The sequence below is a fragment of the Salmo salar genome, chromosome ssa20 (genome assembly GCF_905237065.1).
Source record: "Salmo salar chromosome ssa20, Ssal_v3.1, whole genome shotgun sequence".
Lineage (NCBI taxonomy): Eukaryota > Metazoa > Chordata > Actinopteri > Salmoniformes > Salmonidae > Salmo > Salmo salar.
In genome coordinates this window covers 86,730,329-86,749,356 of record NC_059461.1, presented here as the reverse complement: position 1 = coordinate 86,749,356, position 19,028 = coordinate 86,730,329, and the positions used below count along the sequence as shown (strand labels likewise).

At 43.9% G+C, this 19,028-nt stretch overlaps 2 protein-coding genes across 2 annotated transcripts; one reads left to right on the top strand and one right to left on the bottom strand.

Moving 5' to 3' along the window:
• The first annotated feature begins 5,398 nt into the window (after positions 1-5,398).
• Positions 5,399-11,594, top strand: LOC106581487 (extracellular calcium-sensing receptor). Its single transcript, XM_014163562.2, has 9 exons — positions 5,399-5,612; positions 6,054-6,348; positions 6,531-6,617; positions 6,862-7,128; positions 7,568-7,774; positions 7,932-8,204; positions 8,376-8,603; positions 10,465-10,588; positions 10,681-11,594. Exons 1-9 carry the CDS (start codon positions 5,401-5,403, stop codon positions 11,592-11,594), a joined length of 2,607 nt encoding a protein of 868 aa, XP_014019037.2. The 5' UTR covers positions 5,399-5,400.
• Positions 11,595-13,424: 1,830 nt separating this feature from the next.
• On the bottom strand, positions 13,425-18,790 carry LOC106581479 (extracellular calcium-sensing receptor). Its single transcript, XM_045703418.1, has 10 exons — positions 18,546-18,790; positions 17,590-17,768; positions 17,268-17,371; positions 16,295-16,474; positions 15,330-16,061; positions 14,905-15,114; positions 14,708-14,831; positions 14,362-14,555; positions 14,002-14,283; positions 13,425-13,911 (listed from the first exon to the last, which is right to left on the bottom strand). The coding sequence occupies exons 1-10, from the start codon at positions 18,788-18,790 to the stop codon at positions 13,489-13,491; spliced, it is 2,673 nt and encodes an 890-aa protein (XP_045559374.1). The 3' UTR covers positions 13,425-13,488.
• Positions 18,791-19,028: the final 238 nt, after the last annotated feature.

Here is a 19,028-nt window from a genome sequence, read left to right as displayed (position 1 = left end):
TGTATGGATAGACCACTTCTCCAATCTGTTTAGCTCTTTAATAACAAAGAACAAACAGCAAAATCATATATAGTACCAGTCAAAAGTTTGGACACATCTATTCATTCAAGGGTTTTTCTTTATTTGTACTGTGATCAACATTGTGGAATCATAGTGAAGACATCAACACTATGAAATAACACATATGGAATCATGTAGTAACCAAAAAAGTGTTAAACAAATCAAAATATATTTTATATTTGAGATTCTTCAAAGTAGCCACCCTTTCCCTTGATGACAGCTTTGCACACTCTTGGCATTCTCTCAACCAGCTTCATGAGGTAGTCACCTGGAATGCATTTCAATGAACAGGTGTAGCCTTATTAAATGTTAATTAGTGGAATTTCTTTCATTCTTAATGCATTTGAGCCAATCAGTTGTGTTGTGACAAGGAAGGGGTGGTATACAGAAGAAAGCCCTAATTGGTAAAACACCAAGTCCATGTTATGGCAAGAACAGTTAAACTCAGCAAAGAGAAATGACAGTCCATCATTACTTTCAGACATGAAGGTTAGTCAATTCTGAAATTTCAAGAACTTTGAAAGTTTCTTCAAGTTCAGTCGCAAAAACCATCCAGCGTTATGATGAAACTGGATCTCATGAGAACTGCCACAGGAAAGGAAGACCCAGAGTGTCATGCCCTGATCTGTTTCACCTGTCCGTGTGCTTGTCTCCACCCCCCCAACCAGGTGTCGCCCATCTTCCCCACTTATCCACTGGGTATCGTAAACAGCAGACTCCTACATTTCCTACATAAGGGACGCCAATGGTGTTTCAAAAACGTTATAGATCAAGCTGCAGCATGTTCAGACGAATCCGTTAAGGCGGGTTTTGGAGCTCTACGTGATTTCTGTGATTTCCTGTGATTTTCTGAACTAAAACACACACACACACACACACACACACACACAGTCAATGGGGAGTGACACAGTGTGAGGCTTACAGATACACAGAGCCTGCAATAGTTACCTGCGTTCGAACTATCAAAGAACCGTCAGACCTAGAGCTCTGAAACTTATATACATGTTCTAGATCTTAATTCAATACTGCACGGTGAGTTATGTGGCTCTAGAAGGTTCTCAGGCCGATAAACAGCCTCGTACATTTGCAATGACTTCAATTAATTTTGATCAACGCGAAAATGACGACATTTAGAAAAGTCCCAAAGTCACAAGAATAGGTGCATTGAAACTGCCTCTGCCCATAGAGACAGACCCTAAAGTTTCTGTCCGATAGCTCATTCGGGGACGTCGTAGCAACGCCCGGAAAAAGTGAACTTTCAAATTAAGATCGCTGCTCGGGCTCGTCTTCCTCTTCCTCCCTCCCCTACAGCAAGAAGAAAGCACAGAAAAAGTATGAAGGAGGAAGAAGATGTAGAATGGAGGAAGAGGCATAGATTAGAATGGGGAAAGAGGCATATAGTAGAATGGGGAAAGAGGTATAGAGTAGAATGGGGAAAGAGGCTTATGGTAGAATGGGGAAAGATGCTTAGGGTAGAATGTGGAAAGAGGCATAGAGTAGGATGGGGAAAGAGGCTTAGGCTAGAATGGGGAAAGAGGCATAGGGTAGAATGGGGAAGAGGCATAGGGTAGAATGGGGAACAGGCATAGGGTAGATTGGGGAAAGAGGCATAGGGTAGAATGGGGAAAGAAGCATAGAGTAGAATGGGGAAAGAGGACACATGCACAGAAACAAACGCACAGCGACAACAGCATGGGAAGTAAATGGGAGTGTCCATCAAAGTGACAGTTTACACCTCACAGTGTCACCGTTTACACCCCATAGCAACACAATGTTACACCCCACAGCATCACAGCTTACACCCCACAGCATCACAGTTTACATCCCACAGCATCACAGGTACACCCCACAGCGTCACAGTTTACACCCCACAAGGAAGGGCATCACAGCTTACACCCCACAGCATCACAGTTTACACCCACATGGAATAACATCACAATTTATACCCCACAGGGAACAGCATCACTGGGAAATACCTAATAGAGACCAGATCAAACAGCTTTCATTGACACACTAAAGGGATATGGAGGCAGGCCAACAGCACACACACACACACACACACACACACACACACACACACACACACACACACACACACACACACACACACACACACACACACACACACACACACACACACCACACAACATGCACACACCTCCACAAAATGACCCTCCAAACCACTCTTCTTAAACCTCTAAAGGATGGGTGTCCCTAAACCGGGACCGTTGTTGCTAACGTAACTAGAATGACGTTGTATACAACAGCCAACTTTCCGGCACATAGACATATCTGATATGGGCAGAAGGCTTAAATTCTTGTTACATACTTGTTAACTGTAATGTCCAATTTACAGTAGCTATTACAGTGAGAAAATACCATGCTATTGTTTGAGGAGAGTGCACAACATAGCAACTGGTTTGATACATTCACCTCTGAAGGTAAATAATGTACTTACATTCAGTAATCTTGCTCTGATTTGTCATCATGAGGGTCCCAGAGATAAAATGTAGCATCATTTTGTTTGATAAAAATCAATTTTCATGTTCAAATGTAGGAACTGGGTTCTACAGTTTGACCCCACTGCTGTCTCTGGTTCCACACCCACCCCGCCCGGCCAGCTAGATGTGTGAAAGTTAGTGTATAAGCTAATGATCCATCATGTGTGACATTTATGGGAGTGTGTAAACTAAAAAATATATATTACCATAGCATTTTTGTATGTTCTCTATAGTTAAGTACTTGAACAAATATCAATTGACCAATTGACCAAAAGCAGTGGTTCGTGCTTTCAGTTTTGCGCGAATGCTGCAATCAATCCACGGTTTCTGGTTGGGTAAGGTTTTAATAATCGCCGTGGGTACAACATCACCGATGCACTTGCTAATAAACTCGCTCACTGAATCAGCGTATACATCAATGTTGGTGTTCGACGCTATCCGGAACATATCCCAGTCCATGTGATCGAAGCAATCTTGAAGTGTGGAATCAGATTGGTCGGACCAGCATTGAACAGACCTGAGCATGTGCGTTTCCTGTTTTAGATTCTGTCTATAGGCTGGGAGCAACAAAATGTAGTCGTTGTCAGATTTGCCGAAAGGAGGGCGAGGGAGGGCTTTGTATGCGTCGTGGAAGTTAGAGTAGCAATGATCCAGAAATTTGCCAGCCCGGGTCGCACATTCGATATGCTTATAAAATTTAGGGAGCCTTGTTTTCAGATTAGCCTTGTTAAAATCCCCAGCTACAATAAATGCAGCCTCAGGATATGTGGCTTCCAGTTTACAGAGTCCAATGAAGTTCTTTCAGGGCTGCCGAGGTGTCTGGTCTGCATGGGGGGGGGGGTGTAAGTACACGACTGTTATTATAATCGAAGAGAATTCTCTTGGTAGATAATGCGGTCGGCATTTGATTGTAAGGAATTCTAGGTCAGGTGAACAAAAGGACTTGAGTTCCTGTGTGTTGTTATGATCACACCACGACTCGTTAATCATAAGGCATACACCCCCGCCCTTCTTCAAACCAGAGAGATGTTTGTTTCTGTCGGCGCAATGCGTGAAGAAACCGGGTGGCTGTACCGACTCTGACAACGTATCCCGAGTAAGCCATGTTACCGTGAAACAGAGGATCCGCTTCGGGAAAGTCATATTTCTGGTCATAATGTTAGTAAGATGATGTTTCTCTTATATCCAATAGTTCCTCCTGGCTGTATGTAACAAGACTTAAGATTTCCTGGCGTAACAGTGTAAGAAATAATACATAAAAAAACTAAATACTGCATAGTTTCCTAAGAACACGAAGCGAGGCGGCCATCTCTGTCGTGCCTTAGACCACTTCTTAATTCCTTGTTGTTGTTGCGTGTATTGTTTTGCATTGTTATCTGTTGCTGCACTGTTGGAACATAAGCATTTCATTACACTCACAATAACATTTTGCAAAATATGTGTACGCAACCAATCAAATTAGATTTTATTTTGATATGAGTGTGTGTGTGTGTCTCTCGATTCATCACAACCTCATTATTAGCCTGGTGCTAGAGAACCCTTTTAACAGACACCAAGCAATAAACTGGTACATCTGTGAAGGACGGAGAGAGGGAGAGAGAGGGAGAGAGAGAGGGAGGGAGAGTGAGAGAGGGAGAGGGAAAGGGAGAGGGGAAGAGAGAGAGAGAGAGATAGAGATAGAGAGAGGAAGAGGGAGAGAGAGGGAGAGGAAGCGGGAGAGGGAGAAAAACAGCTCACCTACAGGGCACATGAAGGAATAACTTGGAGGTGTGTAATAGTTCTTTCAATTAAATTCAAAGTGCTTTATTGGCATGGGAATCATATGATCACATTGCCAAAGCAAGTGAAATAAACAAAAGTTAAATAAAAAAATCAGACAAACTCACAAAAGTTTCAAAGGAACAGAGACATTTCAAATGTCAATATTATGTCTATATACGGTTGTCACATCCTGTCCCTAGTAAGATGTCATTTTCTATAGTAGAGAAGGGCAGGGCGTGACAGGGGGTGTTTTGGGTTGTTCTATGTTTTCTATTTCTATGTTTAAGTTCTAGTTTTTCTATTTCTATATTGGGATTGTTTGGGGTTGATCTCTAACTGGAGGCAGCTGATCCTCATTGCCTCTGATTAGAGATCATATTTAAGTAGGGGTTTTTCTCATTGTTGTTTGTTGTTTGAGTAGTGTGTTTTCCTCTCTGCGTCACGGTTTCTTGTTTTTGTATTTTCAAGTATTTGGTGTTTTTGCAACATTTCACAATAAATAAAATATGTGGAACTACGAACACGCTGCATTTTGGTCCGATCCTTCAGACAGCCGTGACAACGGTGTTGTAACGATGTCCTAATAGTTAAAGTACAAAAAGGAAAATAAATAAACATGAATCTGGGTTGTATTTAGAATGGAGTTTGTTCTTCCCTGGTTGCCCTTTTTGTGTGGCAACAGTTCACATTTCGTCTTTCTCTGACACTCCCTCCTCTCATCTCCTACCTGCAACTCTGACCCCCTCCCCCCGCCTCCCCTCCCCGTAACAACCCTCCCCCTGCCACTCCTCCCCCCAACTCCTCCCCCCGCCTCCCCTCCCCGTAACAACCCTCCCCCTGCCACTCCTCCCCCCCAACTCCTCCCCCCCGCCTCCCCTCCCCGTAACAACCCTCCCCCTGCCACTCCTCCCCCCAATTCCCTCCCCCTGCATCCCCCCTGCCACCCCTCTCCCCGCCTTGTCAACCTCCACTGACACTATAAAAAATAGGGAGAGAGAGTAAGCAAGAGAGAGAGGGGGAGAGACAGAGTACAGCTATGAGGGTCAGACAATATATTAACCTTTACCTATCTATAATCATGATTCTGAACTCCTCATCTCTGAGCCTTCAATTGAACAACTCCTCTGCCTCATCCTCTTCCTCGTCCTGTCGTCTGCGGGAGCAGTTCAGTCTGAATGGGATGTACCAGAAGGGTGATGTGATTCTGGGAGGTCTGTTTGAGGTCCACTACTTCACTGTGTTCCCTGAGCTATCTTTCACATCAGAACCCCAGCAGCTCTACTGTGAGGGGTGAGTATTCATCTACTGGACTGGACTGGACTGGACTGGACTGGATGTGTGTCTGCACCTCTCCTATAAAGGACAGATAGACATCCCCACTATAAGAAGCCTCACTATGATCAGTGTTAACCTACCCTGGTCCCGCAGACCTACTGGGTTTGTGTTACATTGGTGAATAGTACATTGGTGATTAGTACATTGCGGTATCAAAAAATCTGTTAATTAATTGTGTGTATTCCATTGTTTTCAATCATTATTCCTGTTTTCTAAGCACATTTTCCTTTAAGATAAAGCTATTTTATTATCTATCCTTGACAAAAGTAATTTGTTTTCTCCTCTCAACCCCTTAAGAAAACACTCTCTCACACACACCCCTTAAGAGGTGCACAGGGTTCAACACCTCTAGAGTGATTTAAAACATTTACAAATTGATTGAATGTTCCTTTTCAGTTTTACCAGTTTTGGTTTCCAGCAGGCCCAGACTATGGCGTTTGCTGTAGATGAGATCAACAGAAACCCTGACCTTCTGCCAAACATCAAGCTCGGATACCAGCTTTATGACAACTGCCAGAAGCTGGGAGTATCGCTCCGTGCTGCCATGTCATTGGCCAGTGGGAGAGAGAAAGAGTTCCTATTGGATGAGACTTGTTCTGGGTCACCCCCGGTATTAGGGATTGTGGGAGACCCAGGGTCCACACACTCCATTGCCATCTCCAGTGTCCTAGGGCTGTTCCGGGTTCCCATGGTAAATCAGAAAGAATAGAAAGATCACAACATTATTGGAAATGTCCTTCTTGTATTTCAAAACCACACTTTGAGTGAGAAACAGCATGTTTAGGTCTTAAATGAGTCCAGGCATGAAACGTTTCTATTTCATAAATTTATTGAAGGAGAAAAAAATTATCATTGTACATTTCACTCCCTCAGGTGAGTCACTACGCCACATGTTCCTGCCTGAGCGACCGGAGCAAGTACCCATCCTTCTTCAGAACCATCCCTAGTGATTCCTTCCAGGTCTGTCTCTAAGATGGCTACAATGACATGATTACACAGTGAACCGTCAGTTCCCATGTGTACTCACTATACACTTTATACTGTCTAACGACATTACAGTTAAATAAAAGGTTCAATAATAAAAAAAAAAAAGCTTAGATTAGGTTAAATTAAAGGCGACAAAAATAATGAATGCAGTTTATGTTGATCTCTTTTTACTCTCCATAACATCAGTAATGTCTAATCTCTGTTGATGTGATCTCAGGTGCGAGCCATGATCCAAATCCTACGTCGGTTGGGTTGGACATGGGTGGGCCTGGTGTTCAGTGATGATGACTACGGATTTCATGCTGCCCGGTCCTTCCACTCAAGCCTAGCCGAGTCAGGGGGCTGTGTGGCCTATTCCCAGGTCCTGCCCAAAGACAACTGCCCCACAGAGCTACAGAGGATTGTGGGAGAGATCAAGAGCTCCTCTGCTCGTGTGGTGGTGGTGTTTTCCGTCGAGGCCTACCTGCTCCCTCTGGTGGACGAGGTTCAGAGATGATTTTATCTTGACACTTCATCTAAAATAACACTTACAATACATTCACATTTTAGTATCAGAGGCTCTAATCCAGAGAGATTTACACTTCATAATAATAATATTAGTAATACCATTTAGCAGATGCTTTTATCCAAAGCGATTTACAGTCAGTGATATGTGCATATATTTTATGTATGGGTGGACCTGGACAGTTAGTGTATCCATCCTAAGATATCGAGGGGGGGCAACCACATTTCACAGTGATAGTAAGTATGTTTTATCCTCAATAAAGTATCAGCAAATACATTCTACAGCCCTAATAACAGCCATAATAGTTGTAGGATGTTACTCCTCAAACACAAACAACAGTGTATAAAAGTGTTACAGCATATTACCATTGTGGTGTTCTTGATGCCAAGATTATAAAATATAAAACCCGTTTTACAAGGTGGTGGTGCAGAATGTGAAGGGTCTCCAGTGGATCGCCAGTGAAGCCTGGACCTCCTCCTCTGTGTTTCACACCCCCCGTCTCATGCCCTACCTGGGGGGTACCCTGGGTATCGCCATCCGTCGTGGAGAGATACCCGGCCTCAAGGACTACCTGCTTAGCATCCGCCCTGACGACCAACCTGCCAATAACCCTGGAAACAACATGGTGAAGTAGTTTGTTGTCTTTTAACTCCATCCATTTATTTATATACTTTATACATTATGTTTAAAACATTTAAAAGGCTACTTTGCCTATAAATACTACAATACAGAAGAAAAAAACGAGTTTTCCTCTATAACATTTCCTTCTCTGTTCTGGTAAGGTGAGACAGTTCTGGGAGGCTGTGTTTGGGTGCAGGTTGGAGCCCCCAGCAGGTTGGGTGGAGGCTGGGGGTGATGTATGTACAGGTCAGGAGGACCTGAGGGACGTGGAGACTAACTATGGGGATGTGTCTGAGCTCAGGCCGGAGTATAACACGTACAAGGCAGTGTACGCCCTGGCCCATGCCCTGCATGACCTACTGCAGTGTGTGCCAGGGAGAGGACCTTTCAGCGGGCACCGCTGTGCCAGCCTACAGAGACTGGAGCCCTGGCAGGTTGGACAAACACACACACACAAACAGATGCAGACGTACACTTTGCCAACTGTTTACTTCTGTTTCCTGTTTTCTTAGTCAAGGTCCCCTGACTTCATACTGTCTTTTGTCTACTAATCTCCTCCTCTTTCCTCTGTTCCCTCCATCCCTCCATCCCCCTCCTCTGACCAGCTGGTCCATTACCTGGAGAGGGTTAACTTCACCACAGGGTTTGGCGATCGCGTTTCTTTCGATAACAAAGGAGACGCCTTGGCCATCTATGACATCATGAACTGGGTGTGGCTCCAGGACGGGAGCGTGCATTTGGAGAATGTGGGTGTGATCGACGAATCAGCCCCCGCAGGGCAAGAGCTCACACTGGACGAGGACAGAATTTTCTGGAACTTTGAGTCAAGAAAGGTTATTTGTAAAGTTATATACAGTTGAAGTCAGAAGTTTACATACACCTTAATCCAAATACATTTAAACTCAGTTTTTCACAATTCCTGACATTTAATTATGGTCAAAATTCGATGTCTTAGGTTAGTTAGGATCACCACATTATTTTAAGAATGTGAAATGTCAGAATAATAGTAGAGAGAATTATTTATTTCAGCTTTTATTTCTTTCATCACATTCACAGTGAGTCAGAAGTTTACATACACTCAATTAGTATTTGGTAGCATTGCCTTCAAATTGTTTAACTTGGGTCAAACATTTCAGGTAGCCTCCCACAAGCTTCCCACAATAAGTTGGGTGCATTTTGGCCAATTCCTCCTGACGGAGCTGGTGTAACTGAGTCAGGTTTGTAGGCCTCCTTGCTCGCAAATGCTTTTTCAGTTCTGCCAGCAAATTTTCTATAGGACTGAGGTCAGGGCTTTGTGATGGCCACTCCAAAACCTTGACTTTGTTGTCCTTAAGCCATTTTACCACAACTTTGGAAATATGCTTGGGGTCATTGTCCATTTGGAAGACCCATTTCCGACAAAGATTTAACTTCCTGACTGATATCTTGAGCTGTTGCTTCAATATATCCACATAATTTTCCTGCCTCATGATGCCATCTATTTTGTGAAGTGCACCACCCCCACAACATAATGCTGCCACATCCGTGCTTCAATGTTTTGATGGTGTTCCTCGGCTTGCAAGCCTCCCCCTTTTTCATCCATACATAACGATGGTCATTATGGCCAAACAATTCTATTTTTGTTTCATCAGATCAGAGGACATTTCTCCAAAAAGTACGATTTGTCCCCATGTGCAGTTGCAAACCATAGTCTGGCTTTTTTATGGCGGTTTTGGAGCAGTGGCTTCTTCCTTGCTGAGCCGCCTTTCAGGTTATGTCGATATAGGACTCATTTTACTGTGGATATAGATACTTTTGTACCTGTTTCCTCCAGCATCTTCACAAGGTCCTTTGCTGTTGTTCTGGGATTGATTGAACATTTTCGCACCAAAGTACGTTCATCTCTGGGAAACAGAGCGCATCTCCTTCCTGAGTGGTATGACGGCTGCATGGTCCCATGGTGTTTATACTTGCGTACTATTGTTTTTCAGATGAAGGTGGTACCTTCAGGCGTTTGGAAATTGCTCCCAAAGATGAACCAGAGTTGTTGAGGTCTACAATTATTTTTCTGAGGTCTTGGCTGATTTGTTTTGATTTTCCCATGATGTCAAGCAAAGAGGCACTGAGTTTGAAGGTAGACCTTGAAATACATCCACAGGTACACCTCCAATTGACTCAAATGATGTCAATTAGCCTATCAGAAGCTTCTAAAGCCATGGTGTCATTTTCTGGAATTTTCCAAGCTGTTTAAAGGCACAGTCAACTTAGTGAATGTAAACTTCTGACCAACTGGAATTATGATACTGTGAATTATAAGACAAATAATCTGTCTGTAAACAATTGTTGGAAAAATGACTTGTGTCATGCACAAAGTAGATGTCCTAACCGACTTGCCAAAACTATAGTTTGTTAACAAGAAATTTGTGGAGTGGTTGAAAAATGTGATTTAATTACTCCAACCTAAGTGTATGTAAACTTCCGACTTTAACTGTAGTTATATATAATATTTCACTACTGCAACAGAAACAGTGTAAATGTATACCAGTGGAGGGCAAAGAAGCATTAACCATGGGTGTATAAATATGGGTGTATAAATATGAGCGTATTAAAGTTTGATATTCTCCCTCCTAGGCCGTCATTGTAAATAAGAATTTGTTTTAACTGACTTGCCTGGTTAAATAAAGCTTAAATTCCCCCTCACCTTCGTCCTTAAAGCCCCCACGATCAGTGTGCAGTGAGAGCTGTCCCCCAGGCACCCGTGTAGCTAGGAAGAAGGGGGAGCCTGTCTGCTGCTTTAACTGCATCTCCTGTGCTGAGGGAGAGGTCAGCAACACCACAGGTCAGTGAAGTGAATATCATTTAAAGAATTTGAGTGTGGTTTGGGGCTGTATAAAATGTTTTCCACATTTTCTTTGTCTATATTTCTGTCAGACTCGGCCAAGTGCTCGACATGTCCAGAGGACTTCTGGTCCAGCCCGGAGCGTGACCTCTGCATCCCTAAGAGGGTTGAGTTCCTCTCCTACCAGGACTCACTGGGCATCTCCTTGATGACTGCCTCGTTGTTAGGAGCCCTCATCTGTGCAGTAGTCCTCGGAATCTTCACCCGCTACAGGAACACGCCTGTTGTCAAGGCCAACAACTCTGAGCTCAGCTTCCTGCTTCTGCTGTCACTCAAACTCTGCTTCCTGTGCTCGCTGCTGTTCATTGGCCGGCCCCGGCTGTGGACGTGTCAGCTGAGGCATGCAGCATTTGGTATCAGCTTTGTTCTTTGTGTCTCCTGTATACTGGTGAAGACAATGGTGGTACTGGCTGTGTTTAGGACCTCTAAGCCCGGGGGCAATGCCAGCCTGAAGTGGTTTGGTGCTGGGCAGCAGAGAGGAACAGTCCTGGTTCTCACCTCATTCCAGGCTGCTATCTGCACAGCCTGGCTGGTTTCAGCCTCTCCAACTCCACACAAAAACACGCGCTACCATAATGATAAGATTGTATATGAGTGTGTGGTGGGGTCGGTAGCAGGGTTCGGAGCGTTATTAGGCTACATCGGCCTTCTGGCGTTCCTTAGCTTCCTCTTGGCTTTCCTGGCTAGGAATCTTCCAGACAACTTCAACGAGGCCAAGTTCATCACCTTCAGCATGCTGAACTTCTGTGCCGTGTGGATATCCTTCGTCCCTGCCTACATCAGCTCTCCTGGGAAGTATGCAGACGCTGTGGAGATATTCGCCATCTTAGCTTCCAGCTTTGGCATCCTTGTGGCGCTGTTCGGCCCTAAGTGTTACATCATTCTGCTGAGGCCTGAGAGGAACACCAAGAAGGCTCTGATGGGCCGGGCCACAACCAAGACATAGGGAGAATCTTCATTCCATTTCCTTGATTCCTCATGTCCTCTCTTCTCGCTTTCTTCTCAAAACCCATTAGATTAGAAGGTCAGGAGGGGAGGGATATCTAACCTTCTCATTCATTGGGTTTTGAAAAGGAGACCGAGGAGAGAGGACACGAGGAATCACGTAAATGAAATTGAGATTCTCCCATAGGCTCAATACCATAACAACAGTTTACAGTGGATTCCTCTCCTCGTCTTCTTCATGTCCTCTGCGCTGATCTGAAATATGAACACTAGGTGGAGGTACAATGCCTGCTAGGGATTTGCTCACACTCTTTCAATGCAAAGAAAGGAAAGGAGACATGTATAGTAACAGAGTATGATGGTCTCAAATAGTGTAAAGTAGCTCCTTTTAGTTTCCACTTCTGTTTGTAGTTTTATGGCATTAAATTAAATCAAATCAAAGAGATTTTATCATTCTGTTAGTACCCTAGTGATGTGTAGCCTGTAATTGATTATAATTATGATGTTCTGTGACTAAATATTAATCACATAATAAATTATTTATTTCCTTGGGCTGTTAAGTAGGCTTTTGATTTACTTCATTTGTCTGTGTGTGTGGCTTTAAACTTCTAGGGGATAGGTTATCCCCGATGAGTGGGTTTCTGCATCGAAAAGCTTTCGATTGAATCATCACATGGTGTTGAACAGCATAACATCCCTGTTCCTTCTAAAGAATTCTGCTGCAACACTCATTCACTAATGAATTAATTATTCATTAATGCACATTTTAATTTAATAAAACATTCTGACTTGAAAGGAGTTGCTTGAATGTGTTTTTATTGAACTGTTGAAATTTACAACGATACTTCATTAAAATATCAGGAAACTGTGTCATATGGGAAAACACAATTACACACCTTATAAAATGTGAAAGGAATGAACAACATTTTTCATTAACCATATCTAATTCAACTGATTGGTTTTCAGAACTTAATTTCAGGGTAGAAATGGATGTCATTAAAGTCTATTGATGATGGAAAAGAAGAGTAATGTTGTGATTCAGAGGAAGACGTTCTGGTGACTCACTGTTGATTCACTGTAGACTCACTGTTGACTAATTATTGATTCACTGTTGACTCAACCGTGAGTCACTGCTGACTCATTATTGAATCATTAGAAACATACACTACCAGCAGGGTAGGAAAGTCCTGTTCATTAGGTATAGTCTGTTAAGTATGTAACTTGCTTGTAAGTATTATACAATGTATCATATCATTCTTTGTTAAGTATTTAACATACAAAACAATAGTGAGATGGTGTGATTAACTAAACACAATGAAGACTATATTTGGACATCATGTATTTCTTGGTGGTTTCTAATTGGACATCATGTGTTTCTTGGTGGTTTCTAATTGGACATTATGTGTTTCTTGGTGGTTTCTAATTGGACATCATGTGTTTCTTGGTGGTTTCTAATTGGACATCATGTGTTTCTTGGTGGTTTCTAATTGGACATCATGTGTTTCTTGATGGTTTCTAATTGGACATCATGTGTTTCTTGGTGGTTTCTAATTGGACATCATGTGTTTCTTGATGGTTTCTAATTGGACATCATGTGTTTCTTGGTGGTTTCTAATTGGACATCATGTGTTTCTTGGTGGTTTCTAATTGGACATCATGTGTTTCTTGGTGGTTTCTAATTGGACATCATGTGTTTCTTGGTGTTTTCTAATTGGACATCATGTTTCTTGGTGGTTTCTAATTGGACATCATGTGTTAATTGGTGGTTTCTAATTGGATATCATGTGTTTCTTGGTGGTTTCTAATTGGACATCATGTGTTTCTTGGTGGTTTCTTATTGGACATCATGTTTCTTGGTGGTTTCTTATTGGACATCATGTGTTTCTTGGTGGTTTCTATTTGGACATCATGTGTTTCTTGGTGTTTCTCTCTGGTCTCAGGAGGATGATGTAACATTTTGGCATGAAGATGCAGAGCAGTAACCCAAAGCTGGAAGCTAAGATGGCGAATATCTCCACAGCGTCTGCGTACTTCCCAGGAGAGCTGATGTAGGCAGGGACGAATGAAATCCACACAGCACAGAAGATCAGCATGCTGAAGGTGATGAGCTTGGCCTCGTTGAAGTTGTCTGGGAGTTTCCTGGCCAGGAAGGCTAAGAGGAGACAGAGGCAGGCCAGAAGGCCGATGTAGCCCAGCACCAGAGAGAAACCGACCACAGAGCCCACCTCACACTCCAGGATGACCTTTGACCCCTTGAGGCCTAGGTCACGGTAAGGAAGGGGAGAGCTCACGGACAGCCACACGGCACAGATGATCACCTGCATTTACAAACACAATTTACTTGTCTTGTAAATTATTGATTAGTTCAGTTAGGTGACTTGAATTTAATTCAATGTTAAAGCTCTCACCTGAACACTGGTAAAGAGGAAGACACTCCCTCTCTGCTGACCGGGTCCAAACCACCTCATCAGCTGCCCAGCACCGGGCCTGGCTGAGCGGAACGCAGCCAGAACCACAATGGTCTTGACCAGTAGGCAGGAGAGGCAGAGCACAAAGATGACCCCAAAAGCCGCCTGGCGGATCCGACACGCCCACACAGAGGGACGCCCAATGAACACCAACGAACACAGGAAGCAGAGCTTGAGTGACAGGAGAAGCAGGAAGCTCAGCTCCGAGTTGTTGGCCCGCACCTGGAAGGGTTACACATACATGGTACCATAGAAGAATTCTCAATTTGATCCCATTCAACACTTTATTAAAGCTCTTACCAGAGGGGTATGGCGGTGGTACACAAAGAACATAAACACAGCCACTGTTGCCACAGCGCCGCACACGGCAACAGTGGTCAGGGTGACGCCCATGACGTCGTTGAAGGAGAGGAACTCGAGCTGACGAGGGACGCAGGCGGTCCGATGGCTGTTGGACCAGAACTCCAGAGGACAGCGGTCACATTGCATAGAGCCTGGGAGATGGAACTCATTACTATAATGATTGAAAAGCATCATTAATTATTCAGTCTAATAAGTCTTAAGTAAGCATTAACACACAACAGACTGTGGGAATAACCAAACACCTCAGTGATGTGAGAAGACCGATGATATTCAGTTCACTGACCTGTGGTGTTGCTGACCTCTCCCTCAGCGCAGGAGATGCAGTCGAAGCAGCAGACAGGCTCCCCCTTCCTCCTGGCTACACGGGTGCCTGGGGGACAGCTGTCACTGCACACTGACACAGGCACCTGTAGATGACATGAAATTAATTTCAATTGAACAAAACCATTCAGTTCAAGTTTTAAAAATGGTCTTTCTTACCGTATTAGATCCTGTGTTCCACTGGATGGCTGATTGGTTGATGAGGAGATTGGACCCGTCTACTCGGCCAATCGTGACAAGTTTGAGCAACCCCTGGGGCGTGGCCTGCCAGTTCACAAGGTCGTACACAGCAGGGACGTCCGCGCCCCGGAAGTAGAACGGCTCCCCAAGTGGAGTGGTGAAGTTAACCTGGTTCAGGTGCTGCAACAGCTTGGAGGAGAGGAGACACAAACATGACCATTACACTGTTAATATGATGTAATAACTCAAAGCATATCCCCATAGTGACTATTAAGTGGACATGAATATTTAATGATATTAAATAACAAAAAAGATTACATTGGCATGACCAATTCCCCCCCCCCCAGACTTATTTAATTGTTTGCAAATCATCTGTAATTAACACGGGCAATAGATGAGAGTACCTCCGCTGGGCTGATGTTGTGAGGAGGGGAGCAGGTGAAGCTACTGCCCCAGGTAGGACTGTCTCTCTGGGAGCAGGACAGCAGGCTGTGGAGGGCGTGGGCTGCAGCATACACAGCCAGGTACACGTTATAGGTTATTCTCAGCTGGGAGGTGTCTGTGAAGGGGCTCTGTACCTCCACCAGAGTCTCTGCCCCACTGCAGGAGGCCAGGCGTGGACGAGGGGAACTGGAGGTGGGAGGAGGGGTTTGTGGTAGTGACACGGAGGTCGATGGAGGAAGGGGAGAGGGGAGCAGAGACGTGCTGTGTCCATGTGCTGCTCCAGGACTACACCCAAACTCCGTTTCCCAGAGTTCCTTCAACAGGACATCTCCGGGACGACGAGAGGGGTGGAGACTTCGAAGGTGGGCCTCAAAGCCAGGAATAGGTGCACTGCGGATAGCCACACCCACGACTCCCTGAGCGACGTTAAAGAGGGCGGGGTTTCGTAGGAGTTGTCCGCTGGTGCTCCATGCCTCACTGGCCAGAAACTGCCTGTCCGTCACGTTTCTCCTCCCCAGCTCCAGGAGTAACGCCCCCATGTCAGTGTACCAGAGGAAGACCAGGATCACCCGTGCTGTCGAGGCCTGGACCGTGTCTGCTGCTCGCTTCACATCCCTCACCAGGTTCGCCCGGTTGAGGGTCTCAAAGAATGCCAGGCACACCCCCGTACCCCGAATCTCCTCCTCAAACACCTGGCGATCAAATACGAAGCACAGGGAGCTTGAGAAATGGTCACAATACTGATATTAAGTTGATTAATATATTTTTTTTAAGTATACAGTATTAGAAATAATGTAAATTAACATAATTCAGTTTTCTATACAATTGTTTTATGATGTAAATTCAATTCTGCATTTCTTTTTCTGTAAACTGAGCAAGAATTTATAAAGTCGTAGACAAAATTTGAAGTAAAATAAAGAAACACCTGTATGGCCAGACGACCGTAGTCATTGTCTACAGCGACAGCCCCGACCCAGGTCCATCCCAACAGCCAGGTGAGCCGGGCCATGGTGAGGGCCTGGTAGACATCACTGGGGATGGTCCTGAAGAAGTTAGGGAACTCCAGTCTGTCACTGAGACAGCCGCAGCTGGCCTGGTAACTGATCTGAGGACAACGCCATTGAATCAATTATTTCTCACTAAATACCAGACCAGATGAATTATAATTAATTAAAGCATTATCGCAATCTTTCTAGCTGAGTGCACAAAACATTAAGAACACCTCCTTTGCCCTCAAAACAGCCTCAATTCGTCGGAGCATGGACTCTACAAGGTGTCAAAAGCGTTCCACAGGGATGCTGGTCCATGTTGACTCCAATGAATCCCACAGTTGTTTCAAGTTGGCTGGATGTCCTTTGAGTGGTGGATCATTCTGGGTACACACGGATAACTATTGAGTGTGAAAAACCCAGAAGCATTGCAGTTCTTGACACAAACCTGTGTGCCTGGCACCTACTACCATACCACATTCACAATCTTTTGTCTTGCACATTCACCCTCTGAATGGCCAATATACACAATCCATGTCTCAATTTTCTCAAGGCTTAATAAACGTATTTAAAATCCTTCTTTAACCGGTCTCCTCCCCTTCATCTACACTGATTGAAGTGGATTTAACAAGTGACATCAAGAAGGGATCTTAGCATTCACTCGGATTCACTTGGTCAGTCTATGTCATGGAACAGCAGGTGTTCCTAAAGTTTTGTCCACTCAGTATATAAACTGGTTGTTGAGAGAGCGACTAAGGACACAATCACACCAATCTTTTTTTTATGAAGTACTAAATACCCTCATATAATTTCTCAGTAAATACTAGAACATCTGAAATATGATGAATTAAAGTATTATGGCAATTTTTCTAGTCATCGCACTTCCTGGTTGTGTGGAGAGAGACTGACCACAGGCACAGAGAGCGGCCCCAGGGTCCTGGCCAGGATGATGCTCTGAGTGGACGATGCATCGCCAATGACCAGAGGAACAGGGCAGTCACTAGATGGCCGTGCTGGACAGGACAGAATACACATAACATGGTTGTTTAATCAGAACTACATGATACCAAGTACATGAGCTACAGTATTTGTTATTCATTTAGTGTAGGATCTCCACAATATTAGTGGCTATTTGGCAAATACATTTCAATACATTTACATTTTAGGTAAAGATTAGGTTGTGGTTAGTGGTTAAAATCACATTTGAGGTTAGAAAGCTCTGTAGTTTCACATCTGATGTTCCCCCCTGACACCAGGGACAGTGCCCCTCGCAGGCTCCAGGGGTGCTGATTACAGCTGTCCAGGATACGGTAGCCCAGCTGGATCCCCGGCAGCAGGAAGGGGTTACGGTTAATCTCGTCCACCGCAAACACCAGCGCATGTGCCCATTGCAATGGTTCCTCTTGGAAACTGAGAGCAGGGATGTGAAACATGAGAAAGGAGAGAGAGTGACAATGACAGAGAAACATTCAACATGTGTAATTGAGCATGATGTAAGCCTGTAATCAGATGAATGTCATTTATTGTGAGAAGAAACAACATTCAACATAAAACAGCACAACAAAAATATATTTAATGCTGAACATAACGGAAAAATACCACAATATTATTTAGGTGTTTGCATTTACAAGAAATATGCCGTGCCTCAATGTACTCAGAGAAATAGGGCACTGTGCTACAGCAAATACAGTCTCTCTCTCTGAGATGACACACATTAGAATTGAGGAGAGAAGTTGGACAAAAACAAAGATTGAAATTGTTTTGCAGACAATTTGTTAACATCAGATTTGAAATTGTCTGCAAAACAATTAACAATTAATTTTGAAGTGATTATGATTCTGTGTAAAAAGCCCAACATTTAACATTTCAATTTGACTTGATTAAGATTCTATGTAAAAAGTAAAAGACCAATGGTCTATTTTCCAGTAGAGTACCTAACAGTCTTCTGAAGAGAACAACATTTAGATCAAATCTGACATGAAACAACAATAAGGCTTGGAAAATAAGTAAAGAAAAGTGTCCTGCTAAAATTAAATGCTGTTCCAAAATGAAGAAAAAAATTGACTTACATCAAAAGAATAAGCAAGGATTAAAATCTCATTTCAACAACCTTTGAAAAGAAAGACACAAGAAATGGTCAAAGTACGATAACAAAGTTAGAGAACAGAAATAAATGAAAGAACTTACTTGACACAGGACTGCAGGTCAGGGGGTTGGCTGAAGCTCAGGTCTGGAGCAGGAGGGAGGTTATGGAAGGGGATGAGACCCCCGATCACAACTTCACCTTCCTGGGAGAGACCACGGTCATCCAGACCAACCGAACGATCCCACCGTGAACACACAGTTGCCTGAACCATCCCTGACCCATCCCTGACCAGCCAGGGCAGTAGCAGGGGAATGGCCGGTGTCAGCCAGGTCAACCAGGGGGACATGGGGGAGCTCCTCTGGACACACAGACAGGAAGGCAGTTGACCAGACCAGACCAAAACCTGTCCCAATGTAATTTCTAAATACTGATAAAAACATGAAAAACTACAGCACAGTTGTAATGATGAAACATACAGATGAGTCAAAAGAGTGTAAAGATTATGATCAGAAATCCTCCCTGTCTTTACATCCAGCCTGGTGGGGGAAAGTTAATGGACTTCCTCCCTGTCTTTACATCCAGCC